This window comes from Natator depressus, chromosome 9 (assembly GCF_965152275.1).
Source record: "Natator depressus isolate rNatDep1 chromosome 9, rNatDep2.hap1, whole genome shotgun sequence".
NCBI lineage: Eukaryota > Metazoa > Chordata > Testudines > Cheloniidae > Natator > Natator depressus.
In genome coordinates, this window is record NC_134242.1 from 11,214,870 (window position 1) to 11,232,353 (window position 17,484).

The 17,484-nt window shown below is 40.9% G+C and overlaps 1 protein-coding gene across 4 annotated transcripts in view; it reads left to right on the forward strand.

Annotated features, from left to right (window-relative positions):
* PEX5L (peroxisomal biogenesis factor 5 like) overlaps positions 1 to 17,484 on the forward strand; it is a 168,676-nt gene extending 151,192 nt beyond the window's left edge. For all 4 annotated transcript variants that reach the window (XM_074963517.1, XM_074963518.1, XM_074963515.1 and 1 more), the window contains 6 exons: positions 152 to 295; positions 2,811 to 2,881; positions 4,158 to 4,355; positions 5,866 to 6,031; positions 6,405 to 6,562; positions 10,140 to 17,484. In XM_074963517.1, the coding sequence (XP_074819618.1) occupies positions 152 to 295; positions 2,811 to 2,881; positions 4,158 to 4,355; positions 5,866 to 6,031; positions 6,405 to 6,562; positions 10,140 to 10,344 (942 nt within the window). In that variant the 3' untranslated portion in view covers positions 10,345 to 17,484. The remainder of the gene's footprint in view (positions 1 to 151; positions 296 to 2,810; positions 2,882 to 4,157; positions 4,356 to 5,865; positions 6,032 to 6,404; positions 6,563 to 10,139) is intronic.

Below are 17,484 nucleotides of genomic sequence, written 5' to 3' on the forward strand. Positions count from 1 at the left end.
TTTTATTGAAACTTTGCAAGGGAACTCATACCATTTTCATGCAGCAAAGAAGTTTTACACCTAGTTGGGAAATGATGAGCTATTTAACTGTATGTACTTAACGTTCCTTGCTACTGTGTTTCATCACTGAACTATTAACTGTCTGCTCCAGGGCTATTATTTTCATACCGAAAACCCTTTCAGAGACTGGCCTGGTGCTTTTGAGGAAGGACTGAAAAAACTGAAAGAAGGAGACCTGCCCCTCACTATCTTATACATGGAGGCTGCCATTCTACAAGACCCCAGTGATGCAGAGGTATTCACTCCCCTGCCTTTATCTAAGGAGGGAAAGTAGCTACAAGTTTCTCACTTCACCTAGCGTAGCAAGGATGGGGAGGATTCAAGGTCAAAACCTTTGGCAGTGGTGATTACGTGAAACAAAGTGGAAGGTAACAATGTGTATGGAGTATCACATACTTTGAAATGAATTAAACAGAGCTGATCAAACAATGAAAACTTACTTATTTTTCAGTTTCAAAACTTCCAAGCTTTTATTTGAATATGTTAATCAGTTTTTTAAAAAATTATTTGACATGACCATCAAAATGTTTCAGTTACCAAAAATTCTGGCAAATGAAAAATGTTTATAACCATTTTCAATCAAATACATATATATATATATATATATATATATATATATATTCAATCAAGATATATTCTTAAAGTATTTCTTTTGTTTTGTTTGTATTTTGGGGGGGAGGGAACATTTCAACAGTTTTTCACAAAAAAATTCCATTGTAGAAAAAGACCATTTTTCAATGTAAAAAAATTTCCACCCCGCTCTAGAATTAAGATATTCTTCAAATCTGTATTGCAGGTTCCTAGCAAACATTACAGCATTTTTATTTGTAAACAATAATCTCAGAAACACATAGGAATACTGGCTAATAGGTAAGGAAATGGAAGGTTCTGAGATATGGCAGAGAAAGTTAATTGTAGTTGATACTAGCATACAGCAAAAGCTAGGACTGTAATATATTTGTAAGGCTGCATGTGCTCCATCTGCTGTGTGTTTCGGGTATCTAATGTTAAAAGGCAGTGTGAATTATTTGAATGTTAGAGCTGAAATTGATGTGTGGGATGTGGAAGCAACAAAAAATAGCTTAGAAATCAGGTGTGAAGAAAGGAGGAGCCAAAGACCGAGTCCTATAGGCCAGCAAGAGAAAGGATTTCACAATTACCTGACTGACATGATGCAATTTACATGAAACTGTCTGAGGAGCAACATGAAGCAGAAATAAGCCACTTACCACAAATACTGCAGTACAGTAAACATCAGTATTTTCACGGCACCCGTGGTATTTGTCATACATAGAAATCATAAAGATAATGGAATGTCAAGAATTTAATAGGCCCACTGAATGTTTATTATTTGCATTAAAGGCTGTGTTACAAGCACAATTTCAGCCTGTATATCTGTCACAGGGTGGTCTACCCACTGCTGTGTGGCACGTCCTTCTGGCGATTAGCTCCGCCCAGTTCAGTGCCCCCTTTCTTCTCACAGTACGGCCACCTCATGACTCAGCCCTCCGGCCAAGTCACTCTCTGTTTTCCCCTTTCGGGCAAGTTTTTTCAGAGTCCTTCTGCACTGGCATCCTCAGGCCCACTGCACTGACTACATCACTCCCACAGTGACTCGGGCAGTCTTCCCATTCACTGCCACTAGCAATCCCATTCTGCAGGGGATGATAGGGGAACCCAGACCCGTCCTCTACAGTGGGTTCCAGTCCAGGGCCCTATAGTGAGCAGTTAAGGTCTGCAGCTACACTAACCTTACTGCTCTCACCCATGGACTATTTCTACTGTGCTTCTCCAAGCTTTTCATTCTTCAGCCTTCCTAGTCAGACTCCCCTCTCTCAGGCCTACTAAGGTTCTTCCTGGGTTCCTATGTCCCATCCTTCTCCCTTACCTCAGGGGGAGAGATTGCAGACTTCCTCCCTGCACTCTCCCATGTTGCTTCCAGCCTCCTGGCTTTATAGAAGTCCCACCTGTTCCTTCAGAGGTGAGCTTCCTTCTAATTAGCTCCCTCCCCACAGCCTAAATCTTATGCATTTGCAGCTTAATTGGCTGATTGGGACCACCCCTCTTAATTCAGCTCTTCCAGGGCTGGCATGGAGAGTACACCACATCACAGTACTTAAAAGCTATGACTTTTTGGAGAGAAGGGCATTCCTTTCATTGTGCCAGGGTGTATGGGGCAAAATATTAGAGGACCAGATCCTCAGCTGGCATAACATGCTATAGCTTCACTGAAACCAGTGGAAAAGAAAGAGTGGGATTCAACATAATACTCTAAAGTCTGTCTTCAGATATGCACAGGCCATTGCACCTAAAATCAACAGGAGTGGTTGTGTATGTGCGTCTGAGTCCCACTGTGTCTACTGCTGTATGTGCCTGATGCAACAAAATGATGGTGTCGAATCTCCCTCACATTGTAGGGGCGAAACTATTTTCTTCCGCATTTTCAGATAAAAGCCATTTAGAATGTGCAATAACTCAGCTGTGAGAAAACAGTATGGGATCTGACAGTGTAGAATCACCATTGACTTCAATGGGAACTTCACATGGATAAACGTGGCCTAAAGATATCCAGAATCACTTCGGTTTGTACTGTTGGTGTATTGGCAATAGAAGTACTGTAGTTAGGCCAGTGTTGGATACATGCTGCTGTCTATATGTGTCCATTTATTTAAGCAAGCCATAGGGATATTGCTCTGTGATTCCAATTGCACTTGGGGACATATCATAAAACAACAATTATTATTTTGCAGGCCTGGCAGTTTCTTGGTATAACACAGGCAGAGAATGAAAATGAGCAGGGAGCTATTGTCGCCCTCCAAAGGTAGATGAAGATATTTGAAAAATAATGAATCCCATCAATATTAGTTAATGGATGCCTGTGTGTATGTCATCTCACACTTGTGTTCTGACCTTTTATATTTAATTGGGGGGGGTGGGGAATGAGTGGCATACAGAAGAGATGTGCTACCTCTAGTCTCCATAGCATGATTTTGCATTCCTATGGAGTTAATGGCAATATTAAATCTTATATTTAATTAACTAAATGGAAACACAAAAGAAAACCTATATGTCACAACAAACCTGAATTAGGCACAATGCAAATAAAATGTCTTTTCAATATTCTGGACACTTGATATATTTTCTAAAGGGTTTCTGTCTTAATGAAAATGTTTCCTTAATTGGATGAGGCTCCTCTCAACCACTGAATACTAATTGATGGAGAACATTGCTAGGTTGATGGGAATTTAATGAGCATGCTACACCTGTTAAGTAAATGCTTATTCCTAAATATCAGTGTTATTATTCTGCCTTTATCTGTAGTGAGTGTTGCTGCACTAGATTCCGTTTCCACTTGTAGCCAAGTATACACTCCAAACTTAATTGCATTAGCTATGTTAACATTCAAGCCAATTTACCTAAGGATACTTCAATTACTGTAACTCATTTATATGTAATGTAATCTTTTCCTTACCTGCACAGAAATCCCTGAAAAAGTTTGTCCCTGATAGGTTGAAACGTACAACAATGCTACTCACAGATACAGTGGACCAGATTCCCCTGTGCATTATGGTGGTGTAAAGCTGGAGAAAGTCTATGGAAGTTCATGGGCTGACTCTGGCTTTACAAAGGTGTAGCTGAAGGCAGAATCTGGCCCAACAGTTCTATTGAAAAGGATGGGCTTTGGTTTCAATCTTCAAAATATCTTTTTACATAGCCAAATGCTTTCTACAACTGCCCACTTCTAGAGTACTCAAAAGTCTTCTATTTGTTTACTCGGCAGGTGCTATTAAAAAAAGGCTTCCTCCCACATTTGCTATGCCCTGCTGATAACAGAAAGTGTGGGGAGTATTAGCTTTTTATTTATATAACACCATAGGCGCAGATGGCACATAACACACACAAACAAGGCAAGTTCCCTACTCCAAGATCCTGCTATCCTTACTAATGTGAGTGGTTCTTTACGCACACAAGCAGTCCCATGGAAGCCACTAGCACTACTTTTATGAGTAAGGGTTGCAGGATCAGGCCCTGTGTTGGAAGAATTGATGCACTGCATTTTGCTAAATGAAAGTAAGATATTTTTCTTCTCTGTTTAGGTGCTTGCAGCTGCAGCCAAACAACTTAAAAGCTCTAATGGCCTTGGCTGTGAGCTACACTAATACTGGCCATCAACAGGAAGCCTGTGAAGCTTTAAGAAACTGGATAAAGCAAAACCCAAAATACAAGTATATAATGAAGAGCAAAAGAGGGTCTCCGGCACTTACCAGGAGAATGTCTGAGCCATCAAAAGAAAGGTAAACCTGGATTAGCATCCTGAAGAAGTTAGGCCCAGATTCTCGGCTTCTAACTTCCATTGATTTCAATGAAGTTTCTCAAATGTACAGTGCGCTGCTCAGATATTTTTAAGTTAGATAGGAACATAAGACCCAAGGTCCATCTAGTCCATTATCCTGTCTCTGACAGTGGCCAGTACCAGTTGCTTCAGAGGAAAGTTCAAGAGTCCTCCAGTAAGCATCGTGGGAAAATCTTCCCCTTTTTGGGTCTCATTCTGGTCTCTAATAGTTGGAGATTAGTTTAAGCCCTGAAGCATGAGATTTACTATCCCTTCAACAAAATTTATCATTAAATTATAACTCTGGGTGTTTTTGATATCCACATAAATGTCCAATCCCTCTTGGGGAATCTTGCTAAATTCATGGCCACAATGACTCCCCAGTGTCTTCTTAAACAATCCCAATCTTTTAAATCTCTCTTCATAAGAGAGTTTTTCCAGACCCTTGATCAGAGCCCGTCTTTGAACTCCTCTAATCTTGCAATATCTTTTTTTGAGACGGGGTGACCAGTACCGCACACAGTATTCCAGGTGAGGCTGTATCACTGATTTATAGACATTACGATATTCTCCACATTACTGTCCAGAAAGAGTAAGAAAAACAATTCCAGTTAAAGTGATTAAATCATTGGATCAGGAAAATCTTTTTTAAATATGGTATAGTATCCATGCGAACACACACAAGCACATAGTCCATTCAGAACATTTAGAAGTTGTGCGGCCGTAGAAGGTAAACTTTCCCTTTACCACCAGTTCCTATTGTTATTTTGGTAGTCGGTCTAAACATTAGATTTCCACTTACATTGGTGGTGAGACGTATCTATTTCTGAACTTTTTAAATACCTTCAGCAACTGCTTCATAGACCCAAAATGCTGGGAAGATTCCATTTAATGCCATTTTGAAATGGGGCGTTATGTTTATTATTATCAACAAGCCCTGTGCTAGCAAGATCATTTTGACTGAGCAACAATAAAATAGGGAACTTCTGTTGAATGATGAAGTGTGTTATATTGGGCTTAATCCAAAGTCTGTGAATTTAGGAAACTAAATTTTGGCATCTGTCTTTGAAATCTTGGCTGTAGACTTCAAAATCTTTATCTAAGACTCTTGAGGATTGACCACCATTTTTGCCAACTTGGTTTCCTTGCTTTAACCCTGAGAGAAGCCCCTAATCCATTTTTTAGGGTGCCAGAGAGAATTGATCCAGCTTCAACAGCTCTTATAGCCCATATTTTAGATATACCTGAGTTTTCAGCAGCTCTTTGGCTTAGTGACAGTAAACCTTTGAACTCTAATGGCCAGTTCTCAACCAGAGTTGGAATACGTCATTACAACAATTGCGCTGAAGATGTCTATTTGCACATGTTTTAGAGGAGTATAAAGACTTGAATTGCTGGCTGTGCAGTAGATGGTGCAGCATTTACAAAGAACTGTAAGATGCAGCGTGGTGTTATTTTTCACCCTTTTCTAGTTCATTACTTGAAGAAGTAAAGGAATTGTACCTGGAGGCAGCTCACCAGAATGGTGAGATGATAGACCCAGACTTGCAAACAGGACTTGGAGTGCTCTTCCATCTGAACAGAGAATTTAACAGAGCAATAGACGCATTTAATGCTGCCTTAACTGTTCGGCCAGAGGTACCTATTATGATTTTGCATTAAAAAAAAGTATCATTTTACAAGCCACTCTCTTCCTTTCCAACTTGAAGCTGCCAGTATTAATGAGATGTCTCTTCAGCCATTAAAATTTTAATACCTGAAATAGAAATGTTAATTGCAAGAGAGCCCTAATGAGAAACAGATTTATGCATGTCCAATTTTTGCCTGCACACTGATTCATTGGAGTAATTTTATGAAGTTGTCTAGAATCATGAGTCAGATCCTCACATTCCACACCAATTAACAGAGGGTACAAGTATTTTCTGGACCGTTCATTACTTTCGAGGGCCGGGGGAGGTCTCATATCCTTCTGTCTTAAACCAATAGTAGAAAACTCTCATTTTGTTATCAGGACTATTCATTATGGAACCGCCTTGGAGCAACCTTGGCAAATGGGGATCGAAGTGAGGAAGCTGTGGAGGCTTATACTAGAGCATTAGAAATTCAGCCAGGCTTCATTAGGTCCAGATACAATTTGGGAATAAGCTGCATCAACCTAGGAGCTTACAGGTGAGTTATGAAAAGAATATCAACATTTAAAGCCAAAAGTAAGGTGGGCTTCTAAAAACTGAAAAATTATTTTTGAGCTAAAAGTCTATAACATGTATTCTGATCTTTGTTTAATTTAAGATATTGTTATAATGTTTGGATGAATGTAAAGCATTTTGGAAGATGGCATAATATATATGAATATATCTTAATGAGCCACCCTTTCTGCCAATTGACGGTACAATATAATAAAACAATTGAAGAGTATGTTATAAAAAGTTAAGGCCCCAGTTCAGCAAGATACTTAAGCACATAGAATCATAGAATATCAGGGTTGGAAGGGACCTCAGGAGGTCATCTAGTCCAACCCCCTGCTCAAAGCAGGACCAATCCCCAACTAAATCATCCCAGCCAGGGCTTTGTCAAGCCTGACCTTAAAAATATCTAAGGAAGGAGATTCCACCACCTCCCTAGGTAACGCATTCCAGTGTTTCACCACCCTCCTAGTGAAAAAGTTATTCCTAATATCCAACCTAAACCTCCCCCACTGCAACTTGAGACCATTACTCCTTGTTCTGTCATCAGCTACCACTGAGAACAGTCTAGATCAATCCTCTTTGGAACCCCCTTTCAGGTAGTTGAAAGCAGCTATCAAATCCCCCCTCATTCTTCTCTTCCACAGACTAAACAATCCCAGTTCCCTCAGCCTCTCCTCATAAGTCATGTGTTCCAGTCCCCTAATCATTTTTGTTGCCCTCCGCTGGACTCTTTCCAATTTTTCCACATCCTTCTTGTAGCGTGGGGCCCAAAACTGGACACAGTACTCCAGATGAGGCCTCACCAACGTTGAACAGAGGGGAACAATCACGTCCCTACCTCTCCTCTCAGTTTAGTGTCATCTGCAAACTTCCTGAGGGTGCAATCCACACCATCCTCCAGATCATTTATGAAGATATTGAACAAAATCGGCCCGAGGACCGACCCTTGGGGCACTCCACTTGATACCGGCTGCCAACTAGACATGGAGCCATTGATCACTACCCGTTGAGACCGACAATCTAGCCAACTTTCTATCCACCTTATAGTCCATTCATCCAGCCCATACTTCTTTAACTTGCTGGCAAGAATACTGTGGGAGACCGTGTCAAAAGCTTTGCTAAAGGAGACTCAATGGGACTAATCATGTGCTTAAAGTTAGGCATGTGCTTAAGTGCTTTGCTGAATCAGGGCCTACGATCCAAATATCTCAATTTGTCAGAACAAATGTTATAAGGCAACAAAGACAGAGCACTGGGCTGGGAGTCAGGAGACCTTGGTTTCAGAGCTGATTGCGGGAAAAAGTTCCCCATGAATAATTTCAACAAAAATGAAAAATTTTGTTTTTCATCTAAATTTTTCTCTGACATTTTTGGAGTTTTTGTAAAAAAGAAAAATGAAAGTTTGGGGAAAAAATATTCTTCAGTTGCAGAAAGTAGAAACTATTAATCAAAAACTGACATTTCACTTGAAAATGGCTACTTGTCAGAAAGAAAATTTCCACTGGAAAAACTTTAATGGAAAAATTTTGACCAGCTCTCCTGAGGTCATTTCTGGCTCTTCCACTGAGCTTCTGTGTTTCCTTGGGCAAATCCCTTGATCTCTCAGACTCATTTTACCATTTAAAATGAGAACAACATTACTTACCCTCCTTTGCAGAGTGTTTTGCAATCTATGGATGAAAAGCACTAAGTATCAGTTGAGAATTTCAAAGCAGTGCAAGTGATTTTATCTTCCATGAAACTTAAAATCAATAGAAATATTTCTGTAATTAAAAAAATCAAATGAAAACAGTTGATTTTAAAACATTAAATGTTTCTTTGCAATGTGTGAAACACTAATAATGCAGCACCGTGAATATGAAAGTGAAAATTAAAACGACTATTGATTTGCATTGCCCAAACTGAACAAAATGTGAAGTAAACATTTATTATAATTACTACATTTTTCATCACTAATGAGACATAACATGCTGTATCAAGCTGGCAAACTGGGTGATTCCAATGGCTAGCAACACTATTCCTCTACCCACAAAGATGAAATTAAAAAAAAACAAAGAAATGCAGATGCCCACTTGAAATGGTTCAATCTACATGTTAGTTTTAAGTCTTGTTTATATATGAAAATTAAACCAGAATAAAGTAGGGTGTGAATTTTAAGGGGATTAACTATTCCTGATTAACTCCATATGTGGACACTCTTATTCCAGAATAATAGTACCTAATTCCAAAGTGGATTTCTCTAATTTGAAATAAGGCTCTCTTATTCCAGAATAAGAACATCCACACATGCAGTTAATCAGGAATAATGACTCCAGAATAACTCCCCATCTAGACAAGCCCTTACTAGGGAAGGGATGTCTTAACAGAATGGTACAGTACCTAATTTTCTGTAACACCTACACACTCAGTGCAGACAGCTTTCAAAACAGTGATTTCGGGCCAGATCCTGCAGTATGTTCAAAGGCAAAACTCACAGAGCTTCAGTATGTTGCCAAACCAACCATTCAAAAATCATGAGTCAGATGCCAAAAAAAATCGGATTAAAAAAAAAAAAGACACGTTGGGTTCTATTTGTTTGTCTTCTGGTTTTTGAGCCTTTAGGTCTACTAAGTTCCTTTTAGTAATTATTCCAGGAGGAAGCCAAACAGTTTGGTGTATTTCCTGGAAATAAAGTCCCACATACCCATCTACCATTAAATGCATATTCCAGGCACTTGGTTTATTTGAAAGTGGGGGTTTTCCCCTTTAGTGGCTCATTTTCCACGCTTGCCATCAAAATGCCTAGCCACTGGACTGGTGTGCCAGCAGCCAGCCTTGTTCGCTTCTATCTTAGGGTTTTATATGGCCCCCATCAGCACAGTCTCCAAGCACCTCAAGGTCATAAAGTATTTATCCTCACAACACCCTTGTGAAAGGAGGAAGTGCTATTATCTCATTTTACAGAAGGGCAACTGAGGTCCAGAGAGACTAAGTGACTCACCCAGAAAATCTGTGATGGAGCAGAGAATTGAACTTGGGTCTCCCAAGTCAGTTCTGAAACAACTGGACCATCCATACATGCCTATCAGATCATAAGACAAGATGGTCTCTCTCCATAAACCCCTTTCCTGTAAGTCTATGGCTCAATACACATTTCATACACGGATCAGGTTCTCTGTGTGAATCAAGGGTAAAATCAAGGGTAAAATCCAGGTCTGTGTAAAAAGAGTCCCAAGTGTCAACAATACAATTAAGATAACAAGGCACGTGTATAATGGAATTCATAACCACACTAAGGAGAATTTCCCCAGGCACTTGAGTAGGTTCATCTCTGCATCACTATACAAGTGCAGCCTTTTTGATACATAACAATGAAGTCTTGCAGCAACACTTTTGTCCGGAATTGTTAAAGGCAGATCAAGCAAGAATACTACAAAGAGATCGTGGTCTCCCATGTTGTCAGATAATGTGTTTGATTTTACTGTAATGCCTTAGAAGGAAGACAAAATATACTTTATTTTTTAAACAAAAGAGATTATGTTGTAATATGTGGATGTTGCCTTTCTTTCCTCCCCACACAGAGAGGCTGTCAGCAATTTTCTCACTGCTCTCAGTTTGCAAAGAAAGAGCAGGAATCAACAGCAGGTTCCCCAGCCGGAAATTTCAGGCAATATCTGGGCAGCTCTCAGAATCGCTCTGTCTATGATGGACCAGCCAGAACTATTTCAAGCCGCTAATTTGGGTGATCTGGATGTTCTGTTAAGAGCTTTTAATCTAGAGCCATAAAAAAAAAGCAGCCACGTCACGAAGATGTATTAGGAAATGCAAAACTCTTTCATTACCAGTTTCAAAATGATTACGGACACTTTCCAAAAGATCCTGGGCCGTAGAACACTAGGGGAAGTTCTACCAGACATCAGCCAATTCCTGGAAATCTTCAAAAGCACAAAACTTTGTAAATACTATTGAACTCAAATGAAGGATTTAAATGAACAGCAGCTAAGCTGACAAAGACCTGACCTAGATGAAGCAGTCATACCCGAAGAACCTTCATCCCATGCAAGATATGCATATATATATACACTCACACCTATACAGAGAAAATACATTTAAGACAAAACCTAATAATCCTTGTTGCACATTAGAGTGGGAAGCAGCACATCCAAGGAACCTTATTGCTCATTGCACTAAATTGACACTGCATGCCCCTACAATGTGGAGTCCCTATACTTTTGTTTGTTTGTTGGCCATTCTCTTCAAAGTCCTACTTCCACATAGCTCTGACAGGAGGTACATGTACGGTAGATATATTTTGTGGTGAATATATTAGCTTGCAATCAATGAGGGCTTTGTTTGTAAAGGTACCTTGTTTCAATTTTACTTTTGGACCTAATTCACAGGCCCTCGGAGATGGAATTCAGGAGGAATTCTGCACCTGGAAGATTTACAGGGTTAGGCCCTTTATTTACTAAAGGGATGAGCTTTGTAAGCAGAAGCAGTAATTTGTACTAGAATTTTTGTTGTTTGTACCAATTACGGCCCCAATCCTGCAAAGAGCAGGATTCTGCCTATGTGGAGGTCCTGGTAGGTTTCAGGCCTGTGTATGTGCATAAGCACTTTAATCTTTTGTAAATGTATGCTGTGCTTTTATTTATTTTTAAAGTAGGAACAAAAGATTTAATGAGATATATATATATAGCCTTGTTGGCATAAAGGACCAAATATAACTTCTTGACACTAGATAGAGAGCTTTCCAAATCCTAGTGTTAAAAATGCAAATAGGGTATCAGTTATAATCTCAAGTGAATAGAATATTTATTATGCATGTACCAGTAGTTTCACACACACACAAAAATACAGATTAACTGGAGGTAAATGTCATCTTAGAAAAAAAATGAATCTCTTCCTTCAGCTTTCCACAGAAACTAAAGAAGAATCTGTTTAAGAGCAGATGTCTACAGACCATACTCTGGGGGAAAACTTCCACTGAAGTGAAAAGATTTGACTGAATAAGGACTGCAGGACAGGGGCTATAGAGGTTGATCCTGCTCTCACTGAAATCAATGGCAAAACTCTGATTGACCTCAACGGTTGCAGAATCAAGACTTTAGTTTTCATTAGTCTTTAAAGCTCCTAAAATAAAGCCTGCACCTACACGGTTCCAAATGCTTCCTATGAAGTACTGAGCACCTTCAACTCTGACTTCAGAATGAGTTTTTCAGCACATATTAGGGGTTGGGTACAATGCACATGTATAGCACAAAGGGAATCCATCCATCCAAGACAGATCTATAGAGTTGTACAGAGTTAATTTTCAAGTATTGTGGTTTAGGGTTTGGGTTTTTTTAGTACTTTCTCTAAATAGTGAAAAACATTTTTACATTAAAGATATACTGCGTTGGTTTGTGTTTAGGAATGGACAGGACAGGGTAGCTATTGCAGGTGAAAGCGGAAAAAGTAACACAGTCCCTTTAAATGACATTTTACCCTCCCACCGCTCCCAAAGAGCTGTATCAAAAAAGCCACTGCACAGATTGTAGGGCAAGGGGTCTATTTCATTAGTACAAATAAAAATTTTCTTGCAATTGTCTCTTATTTTGAGCAACCACTTAAAGGAAAACACCTTGTTTAGCTATGCCAGAAGGAGGACATTGGATGTGGTTTAATTAGGGCACAATTTTATTCTTAAATGTCTGGGAATACCCCGCAGATAAAAGTGTACGGTGCAGGGGATTCCATAAAGATTTCAATATATACCCCACAGGGTTTCCATCAGCCCTGCCCCTTACCCATCCTGGTCCCCACCCAAGCTGCTGCTGGGACCTCACCATTCCCCCCACACACCTCGAATGAGGGTGGGGGGAGGCTATGAAGGAGGAGAGGTTGGCTCCCTGACGTACCAGTCATAAGAGCCCTGAAACCCCCACCCTCTTTCTACTCCTTTAAGGAATACCTCCTTTAAACCTCTGACCGATCCATTTTATTTCACCACTGTATCCCTTCCCTATAGAGTACTTGCACTGGGGACATCTGCCCAATGTTTACATAATAAGTTGTAACACCATTCTCCTTTCATGTCTGCTCAGCTAAGGCCCCCTGAACCTGCAGTGGCAGTGGTCCACAAACTGTGGGGCATGCCCCCTAGAGGGGCACCGAGGAACATCTGGGAGGTGGCAGGGCTCTGGCCAGGTCCCACGGGCTCTGGCCAGGTCCCACCCTGCCCTGCTCTGCCCCCGGTTCCGCTTTGGCCCCTCCCCTGCTCCTGACCTGGGGAGCATGGACACATTCCATTATTGGTAAGTGGGGGGCGAGAGGAAAAGTTGGGGTACCACTGTGCTATAGGAAAGGTGAAAAAAACACTTCACCTTGGCCAATCTGAGAGTGAGGGGCAAATTCCTTTGCAGACACCCACCTGAGAAAGGAGTGACTAGCGCAATGCCCACAGGGGATCCTGACAAAACCCAGTATTTCACTACTTTCATGAGTGGGAGGGTAGGTACTCCTCTGCTTGGTTCAGATAAAAGAGGACTTTTCTTGCACCAGCATGGACCTATATAGTCCCCCACCTCTTTCAGTCACTGGGGGGAGGGGGTAAGTTAGCTGACCTGATCTGGGGCAGCAGCTGAAAATAACTGGCTGGGTTTCTAGCCCTTAAAGGGGCACACACCTTTTCCAACTTGCCAGACAACAGTCCCCACTGCTTCATGTGCAATGAGATCATTATCCGATATTGTAATCACAAAGTCAGTAACTAAAAATCATCAGTTAAGAATGTATCATTAAAATAACAGCCCCACACAGAGGCGCACCACAGAATCGAGAAATGCTGAAACAGGGGCAGGTATTTGTACATAAATAAGGGTATAACAACTGACAACTGCAGTTGCAGTCCTTTAAGCAGTGAATACCAAATGCTGGCTGGGAAATTTCATTTTAGCTGAAGCAGGCTTGCTATATTCATATCAGCTGACAACAGTTTCCTCTTTTGCTTTGACAGTGATGTATGACGACAATTCTCAGCTATCGATGAGGCAGAGCAGTGGGTGTCCTGCAATTGAAATCTGGAAAGTGTGGGGTTTTTTGGGTGGTAACAAAGGAAGGAGGCAGCTCTGGATAGAGGCAACAGAGCAAAGGCATAAAAGCTCAGATCTAGCTTTTTGCTCTCCCATCACACAAGTTCTTTCAGAACATCTCTGTGCGGATAATTATATTACTACAAATCTGGTAAATCTAGCCCTGCTAAAGTTTTATTTTTATGCCATCCAAAGCAACAATTTAACTGCCTGAATTTTCACAGATAAAATGACAAGGTTGATTTTCAAGACTGACAGTAGTTCACAATACCTCTGGTTTTGGACCATCTATTAGTAGAGTGGCTACTTTATTAGCTTGTTTTTAAATGTGGGGTCCTGGGTACACCCCATGATCACCACCACCGAAAAAGGAGGAGGACAAGCAGATGTCTACTGATTTAACAGGGGAGACATAGCTCAAATCTGTATTCCCCTGTTTATATACACACACAATTGACATTGAAGAGACTTGCATGCACAGATCTAGAGAAACCAAATCTGCCTCCCATAGGCATGTAAGGACCCCAAATTAGCAGAAGCACTGCAGTTCTGCCGTACATGGCGGTTATAGGCTACTGAGTGACCAGCTAAGGGAATTGAATGGCCCACTGAGCTGCTCCTAAGAGGCTCAACCCCATGAATGGTCTCCAGTTGTGTATGGCCAGTGGATGACTAACTGCATAGATTCACTGTCCAAAACTGTGTAGGTGTTGGGGGTAAATTGAAGCAGGAATAAATGCTATCACAGCACATGGATTGTAGTAGTAGCCACAGAGCAGTAGAATTGGCGCTCCATGCGCTGCCAATAGAGTGTTTGGGGGAAGGGACACAAAGAATATTCAGGCTGTTTACTCAGATTTTGCATTTGGGCCTTAATACCACAGAACATGGTGAGCAGGGAAATAGAGGGGGAAACTGGAATTACCAGAAAACAAAGGGAAGCTCCACAGAAAACATATGAGAGATCAAATAAAGGAGTAAGAAAGGGAATGGGGGGGAAAAGATACGCAGAAATATACACAGAGTTTAGGCAAATCACAGCCTCCTTGGGTCCCTCATTTACCCGCTGGTGTGAAAAGGGGGACATAATTCTCATCCACCTTTGTGCTCTCTCCAGAAAAAAAGCACTAGGAGTGCAAAGTATTCTGTTATCATGCTGCCTATTTGGTCTGTTGTGGGGCAGTTCAACAGTTGGGTCAATTCTGAGAAAGCTAAAAATAATTGTGGAGTGTGCAGTGAGCTCAGCTGCAACACAAAATAGCAATTTCACACTGTGACCATTGCCTCTCTCAGCAGGATGGAAAAGGCAACCTAAGACACCTTAGGGACAGGGTCAAGAAACTGGCATCTAGCCAAAATGGCACTGCTTCTTTGGTTTTTCTTAATCCCACTTTCCTGCTTTCCATTCTCATTACTCTCCTGTTTCTCCAAAAGAGATTTGTAACCTAGCTAGGTAATTAATTTATTCTAAGGTTTGGAGTCTTATATAATGTGTATTTCATGTCATTTAAACCACATTCCCGGTTGCAGAGCCCTTAGGGCAGTGGTTCTCAAACAGAGTCTGGGGTCCACTGGGGGGCCGTGAGCAGGTTTCAGGGGGTCTGCCAAGCAGGGCTGGCATTAGACCTGCTGGGGCCCAGGGCAGAAATCCAAAGCCCCCACCACCTGGGGCTGAAGCCTGGGGCTCCAAGTCCTGCCTCCCAGGGCTGAAGCTGAAGCCCGAGCAACTTAGCTTTCTAGGGCCCCCTGTGGAATGGGGCACTGGGCAATTGCCCAGCTTCCTACCCCCTAATGCTGGCCCTAGCTTTTAGATGCAGAAAAACAGTTGTTGTGGCACAGGTGGCCATGGAGTTTTTATAGCATGTTGGGGGTCCTCGGAAAGAAAAGGTTGAGAACCCCTGCTTTAGGGTATTGGTGACCTTATGCCAGATCTGCTCTGACAAGGTGCTGAACACCCTCAAATCCTGTTGTCTTCAGTGGGAGTCAAGGGTGCACACTATTTTGCAGGATCAGATCTAGTGCATGTATTCAGGTACTGACCCAGGGCTGGATTGTGATACCCTTGCTCATCCTATGTTACACTATGAGTAGCCCCACTGGAGTCAATGGGAATATTGTGGAGTACAATTACTCAGTGAGAGTAAGGGGCTCCTTTCTAGTTATGTCTATACATTGCAATGACTCCAAAACACTTTGAACAGGGTCTCTTGTGTACTCAAGTTGATGTGCAGTTATCTTCAGTGGATGCCCTTTCTCAGTAGAAACGCAAACATAGTATTTTATGTAAAAAGTTATTAACACTTGTTTTTGAACCAACCCTATTTTTTCCTGTTTCTTTTATCCTCTCTCCCCGTCAAGAAACTATTTTTATGTTCAGTTAAAAATTAAATTGAGGTTTCAAACAAATCTCTCTGTGTCTTAATTAATAGTGTTTTCTTACGATGGGGTTAGATAAAAGGTTTGTAAAAATGTGAATTTATTTTCTTTTAAAGAAATGCGTAGCCTCAGTACAAAAATATTGCATGGAACAGTATTCACATATGAACATACCAAAATATTAACCCAAAGCATGCAAGATACATAATTTGAATGTAAATTTACAGACTGCATGATTAAAGCTCAAACACAGGTGATTTTTAACTATTAATTTCTGTAATGGGCTATTTTGAATGGGATTTTAAAAAGTATTGGTCCAGCTCTAAAATGGGAGATTTACTGTTGACATAAGTGGGGGCAGAATTAGACCAATGCTGACCATTTTTGAAAATCCCATCCTTGTAGCTTACTTTGCACTGTAGATTTCACATTTGCTTTTAATATTTATTATATTAATTGTAGAAATCCTTGGTATAAGGTTTTTGCAGCCACGTCTTTGAGATATTGATCTTTACAAGTGTTAAAGAACCGTGAGACTGGGGGATGGCCTACCCCTCTCGAAAACTGGCAGTTTGGATTTTCAGATTCAGATTTTAAGCTTTTCTTGACAGACTTAGAACAGATGCCACTAAACCAGAGCATCTGATTCCCAGAACCATCTCAAAGCAGACAGTAACCATCATGGCTTACTGCTATTGTGGCCATAATTTTCAAATGTAGCCACTTAAATCCGTGGAAGTTAATTTTCAGGCACCCAGTTTGAGAGACATAGGCCCTGAATTTCAGAGGTGCAGAGTTTCTGCAGCTGCCATTGACTTCAACTAAAGTTGTGGGCACTCAGCATTACTGAAATCTCAAACCTCAAGGCTGGGCACTCAGAAATAATGGCCCCTTTGGAAAAACTGGACCTATATGTCACACAGAAAGACAGTGACTAACACTGACTGATTAGATAGGTGATCTTACTACCATTCATAGTACACGGATATCCATACCACAACACAACTGGCACTAACTGACTGCCTGACTGGCAGCCACAATAGAGATGCCAAGAACTAAGGTCCCAGTCCAATCCCCATTGGAGCCAATGAGAACTAGATTGGACCATAAAGTAGCCCTGGAGCAATCTCACTCCAGGTCCATTTAAGAAATGTTTATAAGATATAAACGAGTCACATGGGAACAAAGATTCTCATGGATACACCGTACAGTATTAACTACTCTTCAAATAACATCTAGGCTGGAAATAAAATACCTTATTATAGCCCTCTTCTACTCTCTTTTTCATTGGAAAGAGAAAATATATTGGGGACAGAGAGCTGCATGCTCTCAGAGAAAACATTCTAGAAGAAATGCAAGTTAGTTACCTTCTTAGTTAGCTGATCAAATATGGACAATATGAAAAAAGAACATGTGACAACATTAAAAAGGAGGAAGATTACAGGGTCTGAACAAAGAATAGCAATAACTGCTGGGG